Source organism: Silurus aristotelis, assembly GCF_946808225.1.
Source record: "Silurus aristotelis genome assembly, chromosome: 19".
Classification (NCBI taxonomy): domain Eukaryota; kingdom Metazoa; phylum Chordata; class Actinopteri; order Siluriformes; family Siluridae; genus Silurus; species Silurus aristotelis.
Window position 1 is genome coordinate 11,069,256 of NC_139592.1, and position 26,330 is coordinate 11,095,585.

A 26,330-nucleotide genomic window follows, 5' to 3' on the forward strand; every position below is an offset into this window, starting at 1 on the left:
GCACTCGTAGTAGAATAGGGTCTGGTCCCTCTGTCGGAGCGTGGCTCGCCCGGACTGTGTCAGGACGTCAGGAAGGTTTTTATGTGCATTCGACCTCCGCGATCGGGTATTAAATAAACGTTGTTTTGCAATGCCGATTGTAATAAAACTCATTATTCCGAGGAGATAAATTCATTGAGAGGGTAAGTGTAATAGGCAGGTTCATTTGTGAGATCAGAAAAACAAAACAAAACGGCCTCAAGTGCAGCTGCTTGACAATCCTAGAAGGGCACGAAAAGGACCCAGACCCACTTCTCCAGTCGTAATGTTAGATCAGATAACCTGGGAGCGGAGTGTGTTGTGCTCGTGTATTGTTTAAATCTCATCGTGCTGGCGAAAGGATCTTTCCTAAGACGAGCTCGTCCTTAGCCTGACTCTTGTTAGCGGATTTTCCCAGGTCCCGAGAGCTCAACAATCACACGTTTGGTTGTAAGTCAGCAGTGTTTGCATGCGGAAGTTACTAACGTAGGGCACGTTAACGTTCAGCCAGGAGACTGAGGGAAGTTTACCAGCTGCTGCCTACTTCTGGTTTACTCTTTAATCAGACTCACCTCAGAGCTTCGGGCAGAAGGAAAAGGGGAAAAGGACGCAGTGTTGGGGTTTGGTACTGAGGGTGTTTTAGCTTCCTATCAGCTACGATGCTGCCCGAGAAAGTTCCTGTGGAAGAGACGCTGCACGCGTCCGAGGAACTGAAGAAACAAGCGCACGTCTGCAGCTTCGGCAAATACACCGAGCTCTACAACAAATCGGTCGATACTCCAGAGGGTAACTATATGTTTTTATTGTTATTATTATTATTTATGTGCATGCAAAACCCAGACATGCAATGCACGAAGGTAGAGTCCCTAAGCCAAACTGCCCATAGCGTGCATACATACATACATACATACATACATACATACATACATACATACATACATACATGCATACATAAATACATAAATACATAAATACATAAATACGTGCATGTACAAAAAAATACACACACATGCATGGACCCCATATCCCCCACTATTCATGTATTTGTTTTCCTTCCCATTACTTCCCTATTTACTATAATAAAAGGCTGATCGCACATCTGCCACCTTATGCATCAAGTTTGAGGTGTGCTGTCCTGGCTGAAGCACCCAGGAGCTACTTTTTAAATTTATTTTGGTATCAGAAGTCCCATATTTTCTTTGTAAAACAGGATCTGTCTCTTTTTTAGAGTTTTGGAGAGATGTGGCCAAAGATTTTTTCTGGAAGTCCAAACAGACGGGCAAGTTCCTAGACTACAACTTCGACGTGACCCATGGAGAAATTTACATCAAGTGCATGGAAGGAGCCACCACAAACATCTGCTACAACGTCCTGGACCGCAATGTCCATGAGAGGAAGCTGGGAGACAAAGTGGCTTTTTACTGGTCAGTCTATGTGATCTGTTTTAACCACAGTCTGTACAATCTCTCAGAACTACCTCAGGAGTAGTGTCTACTAAGAATTTTGTAGATCTCGTTTGCTCATTCAGAATGCTGATAACCCGCACGTTAGATAAAAGATTAGAGGCCGTTCTGATATGTGGATTACTGATTCGGCAGGATTTGATTTTACAATTTCCCATTCTCCTTGTCGAACTTTAGCCAATTTATATAAAGTAATGCGTTACGGTTTGGAATGATGCAACAGGAAATCCTGTTAAACGAAATTCTTTCATGCCATGTTAAAAATGCAGCCCATTTCCATTGTCTTTCTGCAGGACCTGTAAAAATTACACCATTTGAATTTTCTCAAATGTTAACACCTTTTATTACACTTCTCACATCGCTTATCCTTACTATTGGCTCCGATATTAATCTTTTTTTTGTTGTTGTTACTGGGCTTGTTTTGCCTACTGTTACCTAATAGGACATCTAGTACAAATTGTTCTGATATCTGCAATTTTAATAGTAGAGACCAAATTTTAGTAAAGTTTTTCAAGAAGCAGGAAACAAAATACCAGCCAAATTCTTTAGTATCTACCATAATTTCCGGACTATAAAGCGCACCCATATATAAGCCGCACCCACTGAATTTGACAAAGATTTTTATTTTAAACATAAATAAGCCGCACCTGTCTATAAGCCGCACTGTCTACACTAAATCTAATGAACTTTACACAGGCTTTAACGAAAGTCAGTGTCTGTTACACGGTGTAACGGGTGAAATATGTTGTGGCTCCTTTAAGAGCAGAGCGGCATTTTAGGAATCGCCTGCCGCCACATTTTTTCCAGTATTACTGCATGTGTGCAAGGCCGAGGAATATGTCCTTATTATTTTCTGATGCTCAGTCCTAAAGTTACTTTGACTAACCCGTAATGCTGTTGCCAAGAAAAATAAAAAAGCACGAGTTTTGGAAACCTGTCTGTGCTTATATGATTTCTGTTGCAACTGGAGTTAGCGAGCTCTCCCATGACCCAGACTCAACACGTTACAACGGCTTGTATCTAAACAGTAGCCTACCAAGAAAGTCATTGTTCACTGTCTTCCTCCTTCCTTTCACAACTATTTCTCTCGAGAGTTTATCTTTTGGCATCGTCGTGCGTAAAAAACAAACAAACAAAAAAACGTTTTTTTCTCCCCATGCCGTGCAGCTCAGAAGACAGGTGCGTTTTTTTGTTTCCGTTCAGAAATTTCATTGGTCTAATGTTATGGGGCTCAGTTTTTTGGCTTGAAGTTTGTGAAACCGGGAAAAACCCAGGAAAAATTCATAAATAAGCCGCTTCGTTGTTTAAGCCGCGGGGTTCAAAACGTGGGGAAAAAGTAGCGGCTTATAGTCCGAAAAATACGGAAATACGGTGCGCAAACCAAAAGTTATCGTTTGCTGTTTTTGCAACCACTATTTATGGAGCAGATGTTTTTTTTATTGTTGGTAAAATATCACAGTTGGTTATAGCGTAGTGTAAACAGAAGGTTTAATAATTCGACAAACAATAAATCTATAGTGCATGGAGATGCAGTAGTAAAATATAGAACAAATGTATATAGTATATGCAAAATGTATTAATGTCTAAATGTATGTTTTGGACGTATTAGTTGTAAATGGGTTGGTCTATTTGTTTATGAATTTTACTTAGGGAGGGAAATGAGCCTGGAGATGAGAAGATCGTGACCTACAAAGAGCTACTACACCAAGTGTGCAAGTTTGCCAACGTTCTTAAGTCACAAGGTAAACCAGCAGTCTTTTATTTAATTATTATTTTTAAAAAAAGATATTTATTATTATTATTATTATTATTATTATTATTATTATTATTATTATTATTTTTGATAATTCGATATTAGAAAAATGTCATGATTTGTTCTTGTCCTGAAGGAGTGAAGAAGGGTGATCGTGTTTCCATCTATATGCCTATGGTAATTGAACTGGTGGTGGCCATGTTGGCTTGTGCCCGAATCGGAGCTGTGCATTCGATTGTGGTATGTTCATCCCATAGTTTCTTAAAAACAAAGGCACAATGCTGATTTCTGATTACATTTATTAAAAATATTTAATTATTAGGTGTTCAGGTATTGCTTTTACTTTTATGTAGCTCATCAAAGGACCGGTTGCGAAAGCTGCTTCGGAGAGTTGCCAGGCTCAAACATTAACAGTTCTCAAACCCCCCAGATACTTATGATTTTCATAGAAAAGAAGTAGCTGCATGTTTAATCATGTTTTTCAGCATGTTTATGGTAAACAAGTTGACTGTTGCACAAAACTTCAGATTTTTTGTTCCGTTTTAATTCTGTTGCCTTTTAAAAATGGACGCTATTATATTATTATATATGGTCTGTATGTATAGATTTAAATTTAGATTTCTGGCTTGCAAATATATAACGCAATTTAATTTGTGATAGAAGGATATCTGCCAGAGTGAAAGGGAAAGTTTATAGGACTGGTGAGACCTGTGATGTTGTATGCTTTAGAGAGGTGAAGCTGGAGGTAGCAGGAGGTAGCAGAGCTGGAGATGTTGATATTTTCAATGGGAGTGATGACGATGGACAGGATTAGGAACAAGTTTATTAGAGGGACAGTGCATGTAGGATGTTTAAAGACAAGCTGAGGGAGGCGCGATTGAGAGGGTTTGGACATGTGCAGAGGAGGGACTCAGTAGGAGAATGCTGAGGATGGAGCCACCAGGAAGGAGAAAAATAATAAAACCAGGAAGGAATTTATGAATGTGGTGAGAGAAGACGTGCAGGTAGTTTTCAGGTTTGAAAGAGGCAGATGTAGACTACAGAGTAGTATGGAGACAGATGATCTGCTGTAGTGACCCCTAACGGAAGCAGCCGAAGGAAGAAGAAGAAATATATAACCCAAAAAAGTTGTAAATGTAAAAAAAATGTAAAATGTAAATAAAAACAGAGTGCAATGATTTGCAAATCTCATAAACCCATATTTTATTAACAATAGAACATAAAAAAAAACATCAAATCTTTAAAGTGAGAAAATGTACCATTTTATATATAATCAAACATTTGGAGAAAGGTTTGTAACTAATTAGGTTAATTGAAAACAGGTCAGTAAGATGATTGGGTATACAGTGCCTTGCGAAAGTATTCGGCCCCCTTGAACTTTGTGACCTTTTGCCACATTTCAGGCTTCAAACATAAAGATATAAAACTGTAATTTTTTGTGAAGAATCAACAACAAGTGGGACACAATCATGAAGTGGAACAAAATTTATTGGATATTTCAAACTTTTTAACAAATAAAAAACTGAAAAATTATTCAGCTCCCTTAAGTTAATACTTTGTAGCGCCACCTTTTGCTGCGATAACAGCTGCAAGTCGCTTGGGGTATGTCTCTATCAGTTTTGCACATCGAGAGACTGAAATTTTTGCCCATTCCTCCTTGCAAAACAGCTCGAGCTCAGTGAGGTTGGATGGAGAGAATTTGTGAACAGCAGTTTTCAGTTCTTTCCACAGATTCTCGATTGGATTCAGGTCTGAGACTATCACAGTGCAGGTGCATTTATACGGAGACTTGATTACACACAGGTGGATTCTATTTATCATCATTAGTCATTTAGGTCAACATTGGATCATTCAGAGATCCTCACTGAACTTCTGGAGAGAGTTTGCTGCACTGAAAGTAAAGGGGCTGAATCATTTTGCACGCCCAATTTTTCAGTTTTTTATTTGTTAAAAAAGTTTGAAATATCCAATAAATTTCGTTCCACTTCATGATTGTGTCCCACTTGTTGTTGATTCTTCACAAAAAATCACAGTTTCATATCTTTATGTTTGAAGCCTGAAATGTGGCAAAAGGTCGCAAAGTTCAAGGGGGCCAAATACTTTCGCAAGGCACTGTAAATAGTATATCCCAGAGAGGCAGAGTCTCTCTGAAGTAAGGATGGCAGAGCTTCAATTTCTGAATATTATTCCTCAGCATAAATTTGCAAAGCAATTAAGTATCTCACCATTTACAGCTTTAAAGATTATGGGGAAATCTCTGTGTGCACAAAGAACAAGAGCGAAAATCCATATTGGACGCCTGTGATCTTTAGGCTCTCAGTCGGCACTGCATTTAAAACAGTCATGATTCTGTAATGGAAATCACTGCATGGGCTCATTAACACCTCCAGAAATCATTGTCTGTGAAAACAGTTTGCCATGTCATCCACAAATGCAGGTCAAATGTATCATGTAAAAAAGAAGGCAAGCGTAAACATGATCCAGAAACATTGTTATCCTCTATGGTGTTTCTTGATAGCTATATGTGACGATGAACCAGAAATGCTGCTATTACAGTATCTTTGGGCCAAAGCTTATTCAATATATAATGAGGCAAAGCTTTTTACACTTTGCCTCATTATTCAATATATAATGAGGCAAAGTGTAAAAAGCTTTCGGAAACTATGGACACCATGTCCTCCCGACTAAAGAGAAGAAGGATCATCTGCCTCGTTATCAGCGCTCAGTTCAAAAAGCTGTATTTCTGATGGTATGGGAGTGCATTAGTGCCTGTGGAATGTGCAGCTTGCACATTTGGAAAGGCTCCATTAATGCTGAATAGTATATACATATTTTAGAGCAACACATACTTTAATGCAGAAACTGTCTTCAGAGAAGGCCTTGCATATCAGTGCAAGACAGTACTAACTGTGTACTGCATCTATTACAACAGCATGACGTAGTAGAAGAGTCTGAGTGCTGAAATGGCCTGTTTGCAGTCTAGACCTTTCACTATTTGAAAACATTTGGCACACAACATATATAAATACAACAAAGGACACCCAGAACTGTTGAGCAGCTAAGAGCTTAAACAGCTTAGCTCACTTTAAACATTTAATTATTTTTGTTTGTTTGTTTTATTATGAATAAAATAACGATTTATGAGATTTGCAAATTATTGCATTCTGTTTTTATTGACATTTTGCACAGCGTTCCAACTTTTTTTTTGCAATTGGTGCTGTAGTATATCTGTAAACACAGACCACAAAATATAAAACAGATAAAATTTTATTTAATTTCAGAAAAAAAAAGTTAGGTTTACCTATTTGTGTGCTGTGCATATTTAGGCTTTCTTGTATTTTTCATTAAACATTTTAAATTATTATTCATTATTATTAAAAGAAATATATAAAGAAATGAAAGAAATCCATATAGGTAGTATAATGAAATGCTGCTTTAAGGACCTTATTTAGATTCTCCAAAGCACTGACTCCGCTTTATCACAGAGAAAACATTTTCAGTATTCAAGATGAAATAGATCTAATAAAATATTATTAGGTGGCTTATTGCTCTGGAATGGTTAGTTTGTTTTAGTCAGTGTATCTGATGCGAGTGAAGTTCCACAGGGCATGTTGTTCAAAAGTTGTAAGTGAAATTTTTGTTACAAAAGCCCCATAAATCTTTTCAACTTCTTGTTAAAAACAGATAGATTTTTCTGTTTTGGGAGAACTTTTAACATGCACCCTGCATTTAGTAACATTTTAAATAGGATGTGTATTAATTTTCTCTTGAATGTGTGTCATGCTCTAGTTTGCAGGCTTTTCATCTGAATCGCTCAGTGAAAGAATAATGGATTCTCAGTGTTGTCTGCTGATAACATCTGGTAAGAATGGATTAATTTGAAACTTCAATCTGGTTATCATTTACTAATGAAATTCACCAAGTCAAAAGCAGCTGTGCCATTTATTCACTGATAGGAAGTTAAACATTAAAAATTAAATACATTTTAAAGCTGTGTACCACCAGATTCTGGCAGTGTACAATCATCTAGATTTGTTTGTCTTTCTGTAAATTGGCAATAGGTATTATTGTCCAACAGGTTTACGATTATAAAAAAATAAAAACAAGTTGACTGTTGCACAAAACTTCAGATTTTTTGTTCCGTTTTAATTCTGTTGCCTTTTAAAAATGGACGCTATTATATTATTATATATGGTCTGTATGTATAGATTTAAATTTAGATTTCTGGCTTGCAAATATATAACGCAATTTAATTTGTGATAGAAGGATATCTGCAAGAGTGAAAGGGAAAGTTTATAGGACTGGTGAGACCTGTGATGTTGTATGCTTTAGAGAGGTGAAGCTGGAGGTAGCAGGAGGTAGCAGAGCTGGAGATGTTGATATTTTCAATGGGAGTGATGACGATGGACAGGATTAGGAACAAGTTTATTAGAGGGACGGTGCATGTAGGATGTTTAAAGACAAGCTGAGGGAGGCGCGATTGAGAGGGTTTGGACATGTGCAGAGGAGGGACTCAGTAGGAGAATGCTGAGGATGGAGCCACCAGGAAGGAGAAAAATAATAAAACCAGGAAGGAATTTATGAATGTGGTGAGAGAAGACGTGCAGGTAGTTTTCAGGTTTGAAAGAGGCAGATGTAGACTACAGAGTAGTATGGAGACAGATGATCTGCTGTAGTGACCCCTAACGGAAGCAGCCGAAGGAAGAAGAAGAAATATATAACCCAAAAAAGTTGTAAATGTAAAAAAAATGTAAAATGTAAATAAAAACAGAGTGCAATGATTTGCAAATCTCATAAACCCATATTTTATTAACAATAGAACATAAAAAAAAACATGCTGCTTTAAGGACCTTATTTTGATTCTCTGAAAGCACTGACTCCGCTTTATCACAGAGAAAACATTTTCAGTATTCAAGATGAAATAGATCTAATAAAATATTATTAGGTGGCTTATTGCTCTGGAATGGTTAGTTTGTTTTAGTCAGTGTATCTGATGCGAGTGAAGTTCCACAGGGCATGTTGTTCAAAAGTTGTAAGTGAAATTTTTGTTACAAAAGCCCCATAAATCTTTTCAACTTCTTGTTAAAAACAGATAGATTTTTCTGTTTTGGGAGAACTTTTAACATGCACCCAGATTCTGGCAGTGTACAATCATCTAGATTTGTTTGTCTTTCTGTAAATTGGCAATAGGTATTATTGTCCAACAGGTTTACGATTATAAAAAAATAAAAAATAAAAAAAAATGTTGTTTTTCAATCCATTCTAAACATGACTAGTATTCTTTGATTGCTACATGGGGATTTTTATATAACTATATAATAAACTATATATAATTATATAATAAACTTGTAGCTAGTTATAGTTTTCACACACACAGTCATGTCCAAAATGAAAGTACACCCTCTGCTTCTTGCATACCAGAACATCATAAAAATCATCTCGTCCTTATCAGGTCTAAGAATTACAAATACAACCTCAGATTAACAGCAACAGGACATATTACACTGTCATTATTTACTATTACAAAAATCAAGCCAAAATGGAGAAAACGTATGGAAACACCAAGTACACCTTATGATTTAGTAGCTGAGAGAACCAGCTTTAGCAGCAATATCTTGATGTTATTGTGTTTTGTATGAATTTCAGTCTCTTACATAATTGTGGAGGATTTTTTGCTCAGTCTTTTTTACAACAGGGCTTTAGTTTATTGATTTTTGCAGGCATTTGTTTATTCACAGCTCACCTTAAATTTTATTTAATTTTTTTCCAGCCAGTCTGGTGTAGATTTGCTTGTGTGCTTTTGGGTCAGCTTTAGTTGTGTGAGCGATGGCTTTACATTTGACTCTAGAATTCATTTGTATTCAGAGGCCAATTCAATGGCTGCATGTTGCCTAGATCTTGTGGCTACAAAACAAGCCTGAATCATCACCCCTTCACCACTGTGCTTGACCATAGCCATGAGGTGTGTGTTCTGTTATGCTGTGTTTGGTTTTTTAATGTTTTTTCAAATGTGGCACTATGCATTATGGCCAGAGATCTCTTATTTGGTCTTATCTCTCCACAAGATATTGTTACAGAAGTCCTGTGGTTTGTTCAGACGCAACTTTGCTAATTTAATCCATGCTGCTATCTTCCTTTTAGAGAGAATGGGTTTTCTCCTGGCAAGCCATCCAAAAAGACCATACTTTTTATTTTCTTTCTTACTTTTTAAAAATTGTGCTGTTTTTAGCTTTAACATCTACCATGCTTACTGAGGCCTGTAAGGTCTTTTAAGTAGTTCTCGGTAGTTTTGCAATTTTTCAGAATTTCGGTCTTTGAGTGAATTTGCTGTAGCGTCTACTGGGAAGATTGGTAATTTTCTTGAATGTTTTCCACTTGCGAATAATCCAAATTTACAGAAAAACGACTGTAGACTTAAAATAGTTTGAAAATGGCCTTATAACCCCTCCCAGATTGATGGTCAGATTTAAGCATTTAGAATATATGATTTAATTTTGCATAATATTTCAATGATATACGCATGATTTAAATTTGCACACATTGAAAACAAGCATTTGAATGAAGTAAATCATGTTTGAAAACAGAGAAGTTACTGTTGTAGCAGACAAATGCTATAAAAATAGAGTATGGAATAGAGAAACACAGCACGCTAACAGGCCTGATTGGAAAAAAAAGAAAAAGGATAAACATATGCATTGGTGTACAAATGCATAATCATTTGCTGTAAAAACACAACAGCGACCAAACATTTACTGTTTATTGCTGCTTTTAAATAGGTTTTTTTTTTTAATCCACCACTATGTATCTAACAAGGTGATTGAGCAACCTGATGCTAACGAGTCACGCCAGAACAGATCCAGTGTGACTGTCCCGAAGTTACATTCATATAAATTTTAATATCAAATGCTCCCATGACTTTTTCCTGCTTTTTCAAGGGACTGTGTGATCTTAACGTCACGCTAACTCGTAACTTGAGCAGCCCAACTAATCGATAACAGCATTCGTTAACAAATTTCATTATCGATTTCATTGATTAGTTGTTGCAGCCCCAGTTAAAACCTCTATAGAGGTGGTCACACTTGCTAATGTCAAATTAAACAATTACAGCACCTTGCTGATACAGGGTATAGTGTACTTAGATTTTTGCACATGGATCTTCCATTTTGGATGGATTTTGGTTCTATAAATCTTGAATGGTGTAATGTGTCAAGTTTTGAAGACTGTATTTAACTTATTTTAAGCCCTGCTAAGGACCAGATCATTTTTACGTCCTTAAGTTTTTTTTGGGTTTTTTTTCTCCGGTAGGTTTAGCTAGTTTTCTGACCTAATTTTTGGCCACATAATATTTTTGAACTTTGTCCTGAACATCTGAAGCAACACTAGATCATAAAACTCCCCCAGAGGCTTCTTTTGTTATATTGTATTACTCAATATAATTGTCTAATAAAATGTCAACTTTAATCTAGTGGTATATAAAACTGTCAATTATATACTACTGTTTAATTGCATAATTTTATTCCTTAAAGTCCAAGCACCAACATAAAATGTAGATAATCCTTTCATTTATTTTTTTTTTTTATGTTACTCTCTTAGATGGCTTTTACAGAGGGGATAAGCTTATAAATCTTAAGGTTATTGCTGAGGAAGCGCTGCAAAAATGTCGAGCCAAGTAAGCTATACATAAAGCACACCAAATTAAAAAGGGTCAAATGTTTAGCTCACTGTCTTAAATACAGTGTGTGTGTGTGTGTGTGTGTGTGTGTGTGTGTGTGTGTGTGTGTGTGTGTGTGTGTGTGTGTGTGTGTGTGTGTGTGTGTGTGTGTCAGGTCTTTTCCTGTAGATCGTTGCATTGTACTGAAACATTTATCAAAGGAGGAACCAGAGGCCTCGTCACCAGGCTCCATGTCGCCCCCAGCAAAGCGCTTATGCCCTGACCTGCAGGTGAACTCTAACTCTAGCTTTTGTCTAATAACCAATTTGGGTTCACTGCAATTTTATTCCTAAAATGTTGTCCCAGTATGTGTTTGTTTATTTTTTTATTTATTTTTTTATTTATTTGTCCAAATACTGTCATGTTTCGTGCTTAGCTTTTTTTTTGTTGAGCTTGCATCTGAACATCTGAAGCCTGTTTATTTATGTTTATTGTTTGTTACCATTTGATATTGTTTTTGGATATGTATGTTATTTATTGGTTAATCTTATAACCTATTCCAAATATATTGGATGCTTGCTTCTGATCTTAGATCTTCATCAATCTATAATGTATATAAGCACATTATTTTTGAATTAATGGTATTTATGAATTATTGGTGTAGTTCACCCTAAAATTTTAATGATAAAAAAATTTCTTAACTTTTAATAGTCTAAGATTTGTTTTATGTCCATTTTTATAATACAAAATAATTTCCAAGTGATTATTATTATTAATATTATTTTTGCCTTCATCAATTGCCCTGCATAATGTTCTGCATTTCAGGATGGACCGCAACACATATAGTTGCAAAATGAACTGTTGGTGCTGTTGAGTTCAGTTTATCCCTAATTGTTGTAATCTACTGAGTACTGCTATAACAAATGTATTTAAAATGAAGGTTCTTAATGAAATGTACACATGATTGTTCTTTGAGTATGTAGGCACACATTTGGAAATGCACCGGAGCCTGTAAAATGTAAAAAAAAAAATGCAACAGTCAAACAATGAACAAGACTTTAACAGAAAGAATCCCTGACAGCATCTCTTTAATTATTCCAGTGTTTTTCGTCTCTAATACTTTGGTAATATCAGATATAATTGTGTGTTCCAGCGGTACGGAGTTAAATGTCTTCACCTACAGTGCAGTGTTGCCATATTTATTCAAATAAATTACTTTCACTTCCTCCCTCACCCTTTTAGCAGAAGAAGCAGAAAGAAAAAGTAAGGAAGGTTCGTCCGATCCCCAAGGTATTTCAAAGCCCTCCCTCTGTTTAACTCACTTTTTTTTCCCCGCTCACTCTTTCTTTAACACTTGTTTGTCCCCATTCCCTGGAGACCATAACGTTCAAGACCTGCATCAGTGTTCACACTCTAACACAGTGTGTCTGTGTAAATACACCTGCTCATACACATTTACACACATTTCAGACTTGGTACACTTTTCCTACTTTAAATAGATAGCCGTAAAATAAAAATTTCTGACGACACTTTAAATGGAATAACAGTATTTATTGAGTACCAATTCTGAAACCTGATGATCACATGGTCTGGAAAGAAATCCTGTCTCTCAAAAACGAGCTTTCAGTTGTAGTGTTCTTACTGGAATACTTTGTGTCCCAGACATGAGACACATGTTAGTCACTATTGTTTTGTGTGCGTACGCCTGTATGCTCATAGCAATTCTTTGCTGGGTTTTTCAGCCTTGGAGTCTGGTAAAATGACTGGAAGCAGCAAGCTGGTTTTGAAATTGAATTTATCAAACATTATTGCATGTATGAGCGCTAAATGTCTGTGTAAGTACCGGTAGCTCCATTTATCTAGTGTTATTTCACAAGCAGTTAAATAGCTAACGACTATCATTTTAGTCATGTCTTTGTGGTGTAGTAGTGCAGTTGAGTGTGTAGGTCCCCCAGGCATCCCCCATGGTTCTTGAATGCAAGGTCAGGGATATGAAAGAGGCTGAAGGCAGCTGTTAAAGCAATATATAGAATATTATTTGGATATGACATAGTAAAAGTGTCTACACAGATAACATATAGTTTTAGCATATATTTTAACCTGATCAGATCTTAATAAATTTTTTAACCATTTTTACATTTATGGCATTTGGCAGATGTCCTTGTCCACAGCGACTTACATTTATCTCATTCTAAAAGAAAAAAAGAGCAGCTAAGGGCCTTGCTCCGGGGCCCAGGAGTGGCTTGGTGGGGCTGGGATTTGAGCTCATGTCCTTCTGACTTTTCCAAAGTCGACTGCTTTAAATACTAAGCTACCACCTCCCCCTGGAGGATTAGTTTTTCTGTAGCCTTACTTTTTAATATGGGAGTTAAACAACTCTTGGATCAAAGTGTAAGGGGAAATGGGTCTGGAAACACAATAGTTACCACAGAACGATTACCATCCTTTGCCTGCTGTCTCATGTGATAGATTGTGCTCTATTTATTAAGCTAACATGCAATTTAGTTCAATTTTATTAAATATTATGTACTTTCTATGGTTCTGTGTTTCCGGCTCTCAGCCCCTGACGTGCATGCTGGAACTGATCCAACCACCCTGATGCTTCTGCTTGTGTTTCTAAAGTCCTGCTAAGTGTAGTAGTTCTTAAATAGTGTGTCACTAATTTTACTTGGAATTTTCTCTTTTCTTGATTTATGAAATGTTTGTTAATATATTCCACATTGCATGTAGTTGAGTAGAGTTATGTGGGCCTGGTATGAGAATGATTTGTGCTGGTCATCCTTGGAGCGGAACACCTAGACTAGCATTTCAAAACATATTCAATCAGAGAAATTCAGCGAAAAACTAAACTAATGATGTGTTTCTCTGTTTCATGGATTTTGGTTGGCTCAGGTACCCTGGAACCCAGAAGTGGATGTATGCTGGCACACTCTGATGGAAGAAGCATCGGATGAGTGTGAGCCAGTGTGGTGTGACTCTGAGGACCCTCTCTTTATACTTTACACCAGCGGTTCCACTGGCAAACCAAAGGTATGCTGTGAACAATCCTTATATTGGTCCTGAATGTTTAGTATTGAACATAATCTCACAGGTTTTTTAATCTTGTTGTCTCAGGGAGTTGCATTCTGGTCTCTGGTCTTTGCTTATTAGTGGCCTATCTATAAATCTACATAAAGATTTCTGTAAAGCTGAACAGTGAAAATGCCACAGTGACAAAAGTGATGTATAAATGAAATCCAAATGAAGTGTTTTTCCCCCTTTTTCCAGGGTGTGCTGCACACTGTCAGTGGCTACATGCTTTACACTGCCCTAACATTTAAGATGGTGTTTGACTACCATCCTGATGATATTTACTGGTGCACAGCAGACATAGGCTGGATTACAGGTCACTCCTACATCACCTACGGTCCATTGGCTAATGGGGCCACCAGTGTCCTGGTGAGGGGAAAAGCTAAACAAACTGTATATTTCATAAGAAATTCGGAATATTTGGTGCAGTTAAGACCTGCTTTGTTTTATTTAGGAAAAGAAAATCGAACTGCTATTTACCAGCCTAATTTCACTGATTGGCAAGAAAAACCTAATTGACCTACATTTTTATTTATATGCGTGAATGATTTTCAGAACATTTCATTCAGCTTTTTTAATCTTTGCTGATAGTTTGAAGGCCTGCCCACTTATCCTGATGTTAGCAGAATGTGGGAGATCGTGGATAAATACAACGTCTCCAAGTTTTACACAGCACCCACAGCCATCAGGCTCCTCATGAAGTACGGCAGCGAGCCAGTCCACAAGTAAGTCTTTTGTTACACGAAAGAAATTCTTGTTTTTTACACCTCACATACTCTAATAATGCTTAGTATATTTGAATCTGTTTGCTTAGGCAAGCTGCTAAAAAGTCACATGTAAAAATGAGCATGTTCAGCACACCTGAAACTGCCATTGTATTAAAGCGGGGAAATACAGACTCAAAAGGCTGCTGTGGGGTAATATTAGTGTCTGTGTTTTCTGCACAGTTGTCATTTGGCTGTTTTTTTTATTTTCTTTTTTTATAGGGGTTATTGAATGAAGAGCACAAATTTTGCGATGTGCAGTGTGGGAATGTGTGGTTGATATAATTAAAATCTGCATCAAATGCCATTGCATCACTTGAACACCAGAGGTCTCAATCTACCCACCTATGAATATATAGAGAGCATAGTGGCCTGATGGCTCTGAAATTCAGAAAGAATTCAAAAGCTCAAGAAAGATTTCCCAGAATGCCTTAGTTATGGTGAACCTGTATTACATTTTGTTTTACAGTATTAAACATTTTTGCAACCATTAAATTTTTTTTTTTTTTTTATTCAGACAAAACGCACACTGCTTTTTGTTAATAATTCAGAAATTATTTATGGATAGAAAGTAAAAATGTAAAATGAAATTTATATTTACATCCTAGATTTGAGCATGTAACAATTATTATTTGATTAGACTGAGTCTAAGTAGAAAAAATGATGTCTCTCTCTCTCTCATATGCATATGTATACAGTGGAACCTCGATACTCGTGACCTTGACAATCGCGACCTCGATAGTTTGCGACTTTTCTTTTGGAACCGGACCAGGAGTAAAATCCGATAGTTCACGAGAAGCCACGAGTAGCTTGAAAGTTCAGAGATTGTACTAATAAATTACATAAAAATGTTTGAAAAACTATTTTATTATGGTATTATACATTTAAAGTAGTAAAGAAACTTTTATGACAAGTAATTCACAATTTTTGTTGAGTTTACAGTAAAGTACATGTACATTTACCATCAAAAGGAGAGAGTCAAAACCTCACAATAATCTTTTTCTCTCTCACTCACACACACACACACACACACACACACACACACACACACACACACACACACACACACACACACAGAGAGAGAGAGAGAGAGAGAGAGAGAGAGAGAGAGAGAGAGAGAGAGAGAGAGCATTTATTTTGGTTAGAGTTACATTTGAATGTATTCACAGCACTAATGATTATATCATTGAAAGCTCATCCTAAGGATATTAAGTGTGTGAGCCAAGCTGTGGACTGCAACAGTAAGAGTGTGTGTGTGTGTGTGTGTGTGTGTGTGTGTGTGTGTGTGTGTGTGCGTGCGTGCGTGCGTGCGTGCGTGCGTGCGTGCGTGCGTGTTCTCAGGTATAAGCGGAGCTCCTTGAAAATCTTGGGTACAGTTGGGGAACCTATTAATCCTGAAGCCTGGCTGTGGTACTACACTGTAGTTGGGGAAAAGAGATGCCCCATTGTGGACACCTTCTGGCAGACTGAGACAGTAGGCAGATACTTTTTTTTATGAACAGGAATTAAGTACATTCATAGTCATTTTGAATCAGATTCAGTAAAAAAAATTTATTTAGCAAAATCCTAATTGCTTTTATGAGCTCGACTACAGAAGATTGAAAATACCGAATGCGAAAGAGCAAATTGTATTGTTTAAACTTTATTCTTTAGCATTTTGTTTACATGTCAGGTGTACTTTCATGAAACTGCTAATATTATGTAGCATTTATTTAGATGGTCTAAGAGATAGTCAACTAAGAGATTGTAAATATGACAGTCCTTGTTTTTTGTTACTTGTTTATTACATTACAGTGTATAGTACTAGTATTAGTTACAGATCTAATATCTTCCCTTTACTCAATTTAAATCACCCTCATTAATTTTTAATTAATAATTCATTAAATAATTACATTAAATCCATAATGTAAATGATCAAAAACGTGTTTATTCAGTCTGTGATCAAGAAATTTTGTAGAGTAAAGAGTACACATTTTAAAGAGTAAAATAATGAATGTGTTGTAATGATAAGGATGATGTTTTTAAGTTTGTACCAACACATCTGATTACAAACTGGTGTCCCAGCTTCTGTAGCTGATTCTGTTAGTCATTTTGGGTTTGATTGAACTTATATTGGATCATGGCCTGCTTATGGTTTCATTTAAACAATGCTTAGACACTGGACCTTACAAGTTGGCACTAGACTTAATTTAGTATTAACTTTTAGTATTAACATGTTTGTTTACACTCTAAATGTTTGTTCTTTTTAGGGAGGACATGTGTTAACACCTCTTCCAGCAGCCACTCCGCTCAAACCAGGATCTGCAGTGAGTGTTTCTAGATAAAAAAATTTATTAACTGTTTCATTAATTAATGTTAAGTTTACATCTCATGATTTTGGTTGCCATTTTTTTTTGTCTCTAGACGTTTCCTTTTTTTGGGGTTGTTCCTGCCATACTGAATGAGTCAGGAGAGGAACTAGAGGGACCAAATGAAGGTTACCTGGTGAGAATAATAAATGTTTTATAATGTGTACTCCTTCACAACAACTCATTGTAATTGTATGTAGATCAGATTTACATTCAACTACTATTCCTGCTTATTTTTGATAAGAATGTTCACAGGAACTGTAGACAACTGACATGAATTATATTTAGAAAATGTAAATACTTGCTCAAAAATAGTTTTTTTCCCCAAAAGTGCACAACTGATTTGTCATATGTTAGGGACTGTATATCAGTGTTTTAAGTATAGGAAAGGCAAAGGTAAAAAAAAATTGGGCTACAGGCATTTCTGCAGGACACTTCACTGTTCAGTCCCGTTACTCAAGTTAACAACATCTGCAAAAAAATTTAAATTTATTTATTTATTTATTTTTAAATCTAATAATATTAAATGACCTTCTTATTTATGTTCTGGTGGCCTTTACCTTTCTGCAGATTGTGTTGTTCCACCAAAACCTTTTTTTTTTTTTTTTTTTTTTACGAATTAGCCCAGTAGTGTATTACTGATGTGCAATCCAAGGTGATATTAATATTGTAATAAGGCATGTTATATTGCTAAACTAACAATCTATGCCAGTTTACAAATATATGTTCTTCTCTTTAGGTATTTAAGCAGCCCTGGCCTGGGATGATGAGGACCGTGTACAGGAACCACCAGCGATTTGAGACTACCTACTTTAAGAAATTTCCTGGCTACTATGTAACTGGAGATGGTAATGTGAACATTAGGATTTGTCTAGAACCACATGGGTGGTTGATTGAGCTGTACAGTGTCCAACAATACAATACTATTACTGGTAGTTTTTCTGTTGGTGCCATGACATTCTGAATGTGCATGAACCATTTAAGATATTATTTGTCGCTTACTCTATGGCCTATTACTAAGTATAAAGGAATTATGGAAATTCAACATTAGTCTTACACTTGCTCCTGTGTACATTTTTTAACTTTCAGGTGCAAATATGTTGCTTAATTTTTCCTTTTTTTCTTTTTTTCCTCTTAATTTCTGATTGTTTTCAGGTTGCCGCAGGGATAAAGATGGGTACTACTGGATCACAGGCAGGATTGATGACATGCTGAATGTTTCTGGTAAGTGACGATAAGGACCACATTTCCTTTGCTGCCCTCAATATTTAGTTTTCTAGTGTTTAATAAGAGTTTAAGAATTATATGAAATTTTCCACAGGTCATTTGCTAAGCACTTCAGAGGTGGAATCTGCACTGGTGGAGCACGAGGCAGTTGCTGAGGCAGCTGTAGTAGGAACACCACACCCTGTTAAAGGAGAAAGCCTATACTGCTTTGTTACTCTCAATGATGGCATCAACTATACTGCCACCCTGGAGGCTGAGCTCAAGAAGCTGGGTATGTTTTTGTGCTTGCGTGTATGATCTCAGTATAGGTCTGTATTTTAGTAGATTTTTTATCAGCCAAAAGACACTTTAATGCATATTCTGGTATCCTGCTTGACCCCCTTTTTTTGCAAATGTAAAATTACTGGCTGACCCCATTAAGGGATTAATAATTAGTTGATCAGGCAGTATTTAGGAACCACTGTCATGTATTATGAAATAGATTATTGGAAGCAAAAACCTTTTTTATGACATTTAAATAGTGTGTTCCAGGCAAAACCCTGGCCCCAGATGAATTCTTTCAAAGTTGTTTTAAATGTAATATTTTGGTGATGCTTTCTGACTAAACGTACATTAGCTATTGATGGGCAAGTCTTAACTTCCTGGCCTTGTAAAACTCGACAGAAGCTGTACTGCCATCAGTTTTCACAAGAGATCAACTTTAATCAATTTTATTTGTATAGCTCTTTTAACTAAAGACATTGTCAGGAAGTTTTATAACAAAGTGACTCGAGGAAGAAACCTTGAGAGAAACTAAACTCAAAATGGTGCTCATCCTCTTCTAGGTGATACTGGGTATTGTGAAAATAAATAATTTCTGTTCCAAAACTGATTCGTATAAAATCGAGCATTGCTAAGTGTGTTTAAAATAATATTAGCCTTGTTTGAGTGTTAAAAGCTTAAAGTCTGATTATTGTACTGAAGTTCAGATTCCATGGTCACTGATTGAGATTGGAGTGTAAACTGTTCTTAGCAGTTGCTCTCTTAAGGCTATTCAAGGTCTACATCTTTAGTGGTAAGAGTGTGGTACCATCCACAATAAAGCAACGCTCATCTTTAGGTTACAACGTCCAAACCTAGAAATAGGTCACTGACCAATGTATGATTGTGAATTAAGCAGGGTTTTGAGGATATGGTAACTCGAATTATTACTCTTTTGAACAGTGGCGAGCAGAAAATATTGCACAAAATATCAAACCTTGAGCTGTATGTGTTGTAGCAGCGGAAGACTCTATCGCAGGGGTGTCAAACTCAATTGCACAGGGGGCCAAAACTCAAAGCACACTTTAGGTCGCGGGCCGAACAGGACAAACATTTATTGAACACACTTAAACTTAATGTTTTTTTTTACATAAATATGAATAAAAACAGACAGAAATATTATTCCAGAATAAATCAAATTTAAACTTTAAATAACTCCATAAAAATTATATCCTGCAAAATTATACAAGTTACAAATATGAACATGCAGCTCTTCAAAAACTCTCCCTCCGGAAATAACCGGCTGATGTGAGACTGATTTCTCAGCTTCACTTTGTGATTTTGCTCTGGTGAAAAACGTCTGCTGTAATGTCAGATTCTTCTTGAACTATTCTACTTTCTGTATCTTCTGCTCTGCATTCAGGTTTTTCAGCTCCTCCTGATGTTTTGTCTCTTGTCATTTGTCTTTGATTCAATTCCTTAATTACAGCTACATTCGCTCCACTAATAAGACACACGTGTTTACCTGCAGTGTCAGTAAACATCTACTCAGAATCCCATCGGTTTTGAAAGGCTCTGTTTTCAGAATCCACTTTTCTCTTCACCACTGTGAGGCGCTGTTTCACAATAACTTTACAATAGGGTTAAATACATCAACAGAAGCTCGACTTGATTGACGCTGGAATGTTCCCAGGTGGTCTAGCGTTCGGTAAGGCAGCTGAAGCGCTGCATTATGGAATCTGTAGTTTGTGTTATCAGCGCTTCATATCGCTGGGACATTAATAACAATAATAATAGATCTTTATAAAATCATCTCACGTGCCAGATGTAATTGTACATCGGGCCAGATGTATAAGTCTGGCACATGTGCTCTATGGGTTCCACTCCTGTCAGCTAAGAATAGGAACCTGAGGCGATCACAGATTTAAAGTGTATGGCTACAACACTGACCTTTCTGTTAGCATCTGAATACTAACAGAATACTTTATTTTTTTAACTCAAGTAAAGGCCCATGTTACTGATAATAATATAGAAGCAGCTTAGAAATGATTCGGTATCTTTAAGAAAAAAAAGGGTTCTGACCAGGGCACAGTTTTTTGTTTTGTTTTGGTTTTGGACCATTAAAGTAAAAGCTATTGAAAAGTGGAGCAAACTTTATTTTTGTTTAGGAAATTTGATACCCCTTAATTATTGTTCCTGCCATTTTTATTTAATTATTTTTTTCAATTTTTAAGTCGTTTGCAGACACAGATGTAACCAACTTTTAACGTTTAGTGGAATTGACATTGTATGACCCTTTTTGTGTTTTGAAAAAACAGTGAGGGAGAAGATTGGTGCCATAGCTACGCCTGACTACATACAGAATGCTCCTGGGCTTCCCAAAACCAGATCAGGTACCAGAAAAATCCTTTAGGCTGCATGTGTGTCTTAAATTTGTATCATTTCTGTTTTAGTTCTTAAAAGCTGACTTTCTCCGTAACATCCACAGGTAAAATAATGCGGCGTGTGCTACGGAAGATTGCATCTAACCAGAAGGATTTAGGAGACGTGTCTACTTTAGCAGACAGTACAGTTATTGATCATCTGTTTGAGCATCGTTGCTGTACTACTGTCTGAACATTAGGAGACTCCATTAAAACTTTCACTTCAGGGCAGATAGGTTACATGAATGTATAGCAATCTTAATGGAAGGTAACCAGAGATAATGATGTATGAAATATACTGCAATTTTTCAAACTTTATGAACCGAAAAGAGAATTTTTTACTGGACTCGTTTGTATATTAGGGTTTTTTTTTTTTTTTTTTCCCTCTTTTGATTTTATTTGCCAGCTAAATGTCTGATTACATGTTTTCCCTTCAGGCACATATTATAATTAAGTACTTTTTGTATTTAATTTACTCGATCATAGCTTGTTTTTATATGCCAGAAATTATTTTCATGTGCCAATGTTGAACTAATGTGTGATCCCAAGAAGATTCTGAATTTCATGTTGTATCAAGTGGTTTTACAATTAGAGCCAACAGTCTCTTTTTATGTAAGACTAATGTACCAAATGTTAATATCATACCTCTAACTTTAGCCTATATCAGGATTTAACAATCCTGTCACCTAGTGTATCTTTACTTTAGGTTATAATCATTACCATTAGGTACTAAAATCCCCTATACCGCATTAAAACTGTGTCAATATTTGCAGTGATTTAAATGTTCTACCATTAACTTTTAATTTTGTGTCTAAAAGTTGTAGGAACTGATTCTCATTAAACTGGATCGTTAATATTTCATATCAAAATGCTGATTCAGTAATCTTTAAGAACTTGATCATTTATTAGTGTTTGTTGCTGGAATGGCGGTCTCTATAAACCATTCGGCATTTCTGTAAATGCTTTTTTCCTGCCTACATGAGGAAACTGTTGTCATATCATTGGAGAAACTTGGATATGATGCCAATTTGTAAATTTGCCAGAAAGTTCAATACACACCAGGTGTAGACAGTGAGGTTATGAGGTGCTTTGGATATACTGTCAAATACCTCAAACTCAATCTACATTATTAAGCTTAACCTGAAATTATTAAATTTTTAAATGAAAGCAGATTTTGGTAATTGTTTTGCTACATTTCTTCTTATCTTTATTTAGCTCAGGATTAGTTATTGTGACTAGTTTTAAGAATGCTATTCCACAGAGGGTCTGATTTTTGCTGTGTCTCATACCAGGAAAAAAATATTTAATGTTCTTTTATCTGGTGGTTGTCTATATTCACCCTTTCTATGCTCGGCATTATGTTGTAATCAACATATTTGGGCAGTTAAACCAGTGTGAGTGAAATAAAATACCGATTGAGTAACATTTTTGTCTGTTTTCTTCTACCTGTCTTGGTTCGTTTCTGTATTCTTGTATTCGTGAACGCTATTTCCCTGAACGCTGTGTAGAACTGAATCATTTGGTTGGAACATTCTTTGCTTCACTCTCTTGATTATGGGACTCATCACAATAAGTTGTGAGGCCAACTATACTTGTGTCATCTCCAAACTACAGGATCTTTCTAAGCTCATTTTAGAGACATTAATTGGTGTATGGACTGAAAATAAGGGGTCAGTGCACACAACTTTGTGGTACTGTAGGACTGAGAGTCCAGTTATCTGACTTCTTTTCCTAGTCACAGCTGCTGTTGTCTCTCATCTGTTTGGAGATCCCTGATCCGACAGCAGATGGGACCTGGGACAGTTTGACCTGTAAGAACTCTGGCAATATGGTGTAATAAACAGAACACAATATATATATATTTAATATATGTATTCAAGGACAGGGAGAATTCCAATTTCTTTATAATTCTTGTAAGATTTTATAGTAACTGAATTGACCAAAAGTACTTTGGTGCTTATGGATTTACTAGAAGAGTATTGGAATAAGGCCTATGAATTTTAAAAATTTGTTATAGATCTCCTATGCAAGATACTGTATCTTTAACTGTATTACAGATATTTATTATTGCTGGTTGTCTCAAAACAGCCACAATGCATACAGTATCTATTTTGTCATCCAGACTCCGCTCGAACTTTAGCTGAAAGGTGTTGCTGTCAAAATAATTGCTTTTATTTTTGACTCTTACATAAAATTTGACAAACAGATCAACATGGTTGTTGGAAAAAGCCATTTTCAAATACAAATTACTGCCAAATGAAAAGATATTGTGTGTTATTGCAATTCCCTCTACTTTGTTGTCTTGTCAGTCCACCCTGTCCTGTCTTTAGTTAGTCCAAGATGCAAAAAATAAATAAAAAATAAACGTATCTCTTCTCTCTTGTTCTACTTTTGTTGGCTGCCAGTCAAATATAAAATAGAATTCAAGATTTGTATTTATTTATTATTATTTATTGAAAATTTCTGAATGGCTAGACAGACTGACCAGCTTTGATGTTTAATTGGATTAATTGGCTACTTTTAACCTTTAAAATTGTGGCTTATCATTTTTATACAGGAAATCCTCCATGTGGAAAATGTATTAATCCAGTCTAAAACCTTTATATTCCCAGTTGTTTTATGATTATTAACATCTATAGTATGAGCTTATCTTATTTACTGTTTTTGTTTTGTACTGGGTTTTTTTATTCTTTAGTGTTAAAAATCTCTCATTATAAGTGCTTTTTAATTCGTTGTTGAAATTTAACCTGGAGTACAGCCCTTTTGTAAACATTTGCCATTTGAAATAAAGTTTAATTCAATTGACAGATCTACCCCCAAACACACACACACACACACACACACACACAAACACAGAGAGAGAGAGAGAGAGAGTGCAGAGAGAGAGTACCTTAGAGTGCAGAAAACAAGAGTCTAATGTGTTTTTGAAAAATACTATTTGTAATAAACTGAAAAAAATGTTGGCAGTGGGATTATCCAGTTCGTAAGAAGCTACTGTACTCACATCAAATCATCTGTAAACATTTGAATGTGACTGAAATGTGATTATTTAATATTTTTTTTAAATAATGGGCATTTATTTGAGATTTACTAAGTGGATTTCAGTGGTTTTTATTTTGCAGTTTATACTATTATACTAAAAATATGCTGAAAAAGAGGCTTCAGAGGTGTGAGAAATGCAATGAGTTTCCATGTCTATTTGCTCACTATAAAAAGATACAGGTTTGTAGGGGGAGAGAGCTAGCCTTACACTTAGATTTGGATTTTTGTGCCAATCTAATTGTATAAATATTGACATAGGACACTAGAGAAAGCATTAAATGTTCTCGCATATACAAAACACTTCTTAATCTCAGGTATGTGTTCAGTTGTTTGTCTGCATATTTTTTTCTCCCCAAAACCTGCTGGTAATTTGATTGATTTTAGTGATCGAGATTTCAGTGAAAAACCTGTTCATGGCAATTGCAGCCCTAAGCCACCAAAGCAAATCTGTAGGAGAGTAGGGAGTGTTTTGAATATTTATTGATGTTTAATGACAGCAGCTGAAAGAGGAAAAAAATGTGTGTGATGGCTAGGTGTCCACAAGACCATGGCCACATAATTTATTTACAAATGAAGATCTACTTAGAAAGAAGGTTGTGTCTGGCATAGCATATGCATGCGATACTACATGCTGTAATCTTTCTGACAGTATCTTTTCTATTATGCTCAGGTTAGTTTCAAAGCTTCTTCTCTGAAATGTAGGTAATATGCATACACAATATGTGTACAAATTTGGATTTTTTGTAGATGAATCTTAAATAAATAAAGTTTTTGGTTATACATTTTTTACCTAATTAATTAACACAGTAAAAGAAATGAGGCCTTTACTTGTAATATACAAAACAGAACAGTGAAATTCTTTCTTCATATATCTTAGGAATCCGGGGTCAGAGTGCAGGGTCAGCCATGATGCAGCATCCCGGAGCAGAAAGGGTTAAGGGCCTTGCTCAAGGGCCCAGGAGTGGCAGCTTGGCAGTGATGAGGTTTGAGCCCCTAACCATCCAATCAGTAACATAGAGCTTTAACTGTTGAGCTACTACTTCCCATAATGACCTTTTTCATTAGTCTTTTTACTAATCAACATGCAATCGTGATTAGTAAGATTAACATCTGGCTTGTTTTCAGGTAGATGATAGAGAGGTTTTTTTTCCCTTCATGTGTGAGGATATTTTACCTGAGTATCATTAATCTTGCAATACTGACTGCAGTAATGTTGGTCTTTATGCCATAGCCAGTGAGTTTGTGTTGATTGAACAACAAAGGAAAAGATAATAATTCAGAATGATAACTTCATAAAATTCTCTTCATGTACTCTGTTTATGCAGATTCCTGATTCAAACATTTGTATTGCTTGATAAAATATGTTTTCTGGAGGATAGTTAAAAATGACTTGGCCATGTGTAATAAGCAAACTAAAAACTTCACCATTTGTTATCACCAGTGGCAGACTGTGCATTTCACACCTAGGCTTTCAGTGGTGTCCTGCCCTGATCAAGTCACCTCTTCGTAATATCATGATGATGCCACGACTATAGAAAACATCAACATGATATAGAAACGCAGTATAACAGAGTGCTGCATCGAGAATAAAGGCCATTACTGAAGAAGTAACCCAAATAACACAATTCAATAAGTCTCCTTTTACTGCAGCTACAGCTGCTTCCCATATATCATCTCTAGCAGAAGCATCAATATTAACCTCATTAACTTTGTGTATTTTATCTGTGCATTACTGTTTTCCTGCGGATTTTAAATTATTGATAATTGTGTGTTATTGTGCAAATTCGAAAGGAAAGAAAACACAAAAGATTAAGTGGTTCATGAAAAAGCTTTAAGAACTGTTTAAAGTGTTTTGGCTGATCTTTCCCCATGAAGTTTATTTTTTAATTCTTCTCCTTTGTCAGCCATTGTGGAATGAAAAAACAGCTATTAATAATTAGACAAATATATTTGAGATTTTGCAGTTTGCTACAGTTTTAGTTTGCTGGCTCTGACTAGTACGCTCTCTGACCATCCAATCAAAGGACGTGAAAATGCAGACACTACTGTACACCTGCTAGATGGCCCCTGTGCTGTCAGCTTGGAATCTGATTAGTTATTGCAACAGCCTTCAGGCTGCATGTACTTTATGCTATAGACACCTGCACTTTTGATTCTTAAGGCCTTTTGATTCCTCTGACACTGTCAAACATAAACAGACATTCCTAGAAGCAGTGAACCCATAAAAAAAGCTATGAAATAATGAGAATAGGGGTGTCCTTGACTAAGGATTTACATAGTCAGTTCAGATTTGTCAAGTCATGCCTATAGTTAACAGATAGTCGAATCATGT

The 26,330-nt window shown here is 36.0% G+C and overlaps 1 protein-coding gene across 3 annotated transcripts; it reads left to right on the forward strand.

Annotated features, from left to right (window-relative positions):
* On the forward strand, positions 1–22,379 carry acss2 (acyl-CoA synthetase short chain family member 2). Of its 3 annotated transcripts, none has more exons than XM_083570165.1 (19): positions 1–804; positions 1,247–1,442; positions 3,132–3,223; positions 3,371–3,474; positions 7,024–7,096; positions 10,828–10,903; positions 11,061–11,175; positions 12,131–12,175; positions 13,778–13,915; positions 14,153–14,323; positions 14,546–14,679; positions 16,060–16,192; positions 16,968–17,024; positions 17,122–17,202; positions 17,806–17,914; positions 18,222–18,290; positions 18,388–18,564; positions 20,852–20,926; positions 21,022–22,379. In XM_083570165.1, the coding sequence occupies exons 1-19, from the start codon at positions 678–680 to the stop codon at positions 21,147–21,149; spliced, it is 2,100 nt and encodes a 699-aa protein (XP_083426291.1). In that variant the 5' UTR covers positions 1–677; the 3' UTR covers positions 21,150–22,379. The 3 variants fall into 3 exon arrangements, with proteins under 3 accessions (XP_083426291.1, XP_083426290.1, XP_083426292.1); XM_083570164.1 differs by having other exon boundaries at positions 2–804; positions 12,128–12,175; XM_083570166.1 differs by lacking the exon at positions 12,131–12,175 and having other exon boundaries at positions 2–804.
* The last annotated feature ends 3,951 nt before the right edge of the window (positions 22,380–26,330 follow it).

Excerpts from the sequence above, each read along its gene's own strand:
- acss2 (XM_083570164.1), top strand. The coding sequence starts at position 678 with ATGCTGCCCGAGAAAGTTCCTGTGGAAGAGACGCTGCACGCGTCCGAG. Across the intron at positions 14,324-14,545 it reads ATGGGGCCACCAGTGTCCTG|TTTGAAGGCCTGCCCACTTA; the intron begins GTGAGGGGAAAA and ends CTTTGCTGATAG. Across the intron at positions 17,915-18,221 it reads CTACTATGTAACTGGAGATG|GTTGCCGCAGGGATAAAGAT; the intron begins GTAATGTGAACA and ends GATTGTTTTCAG.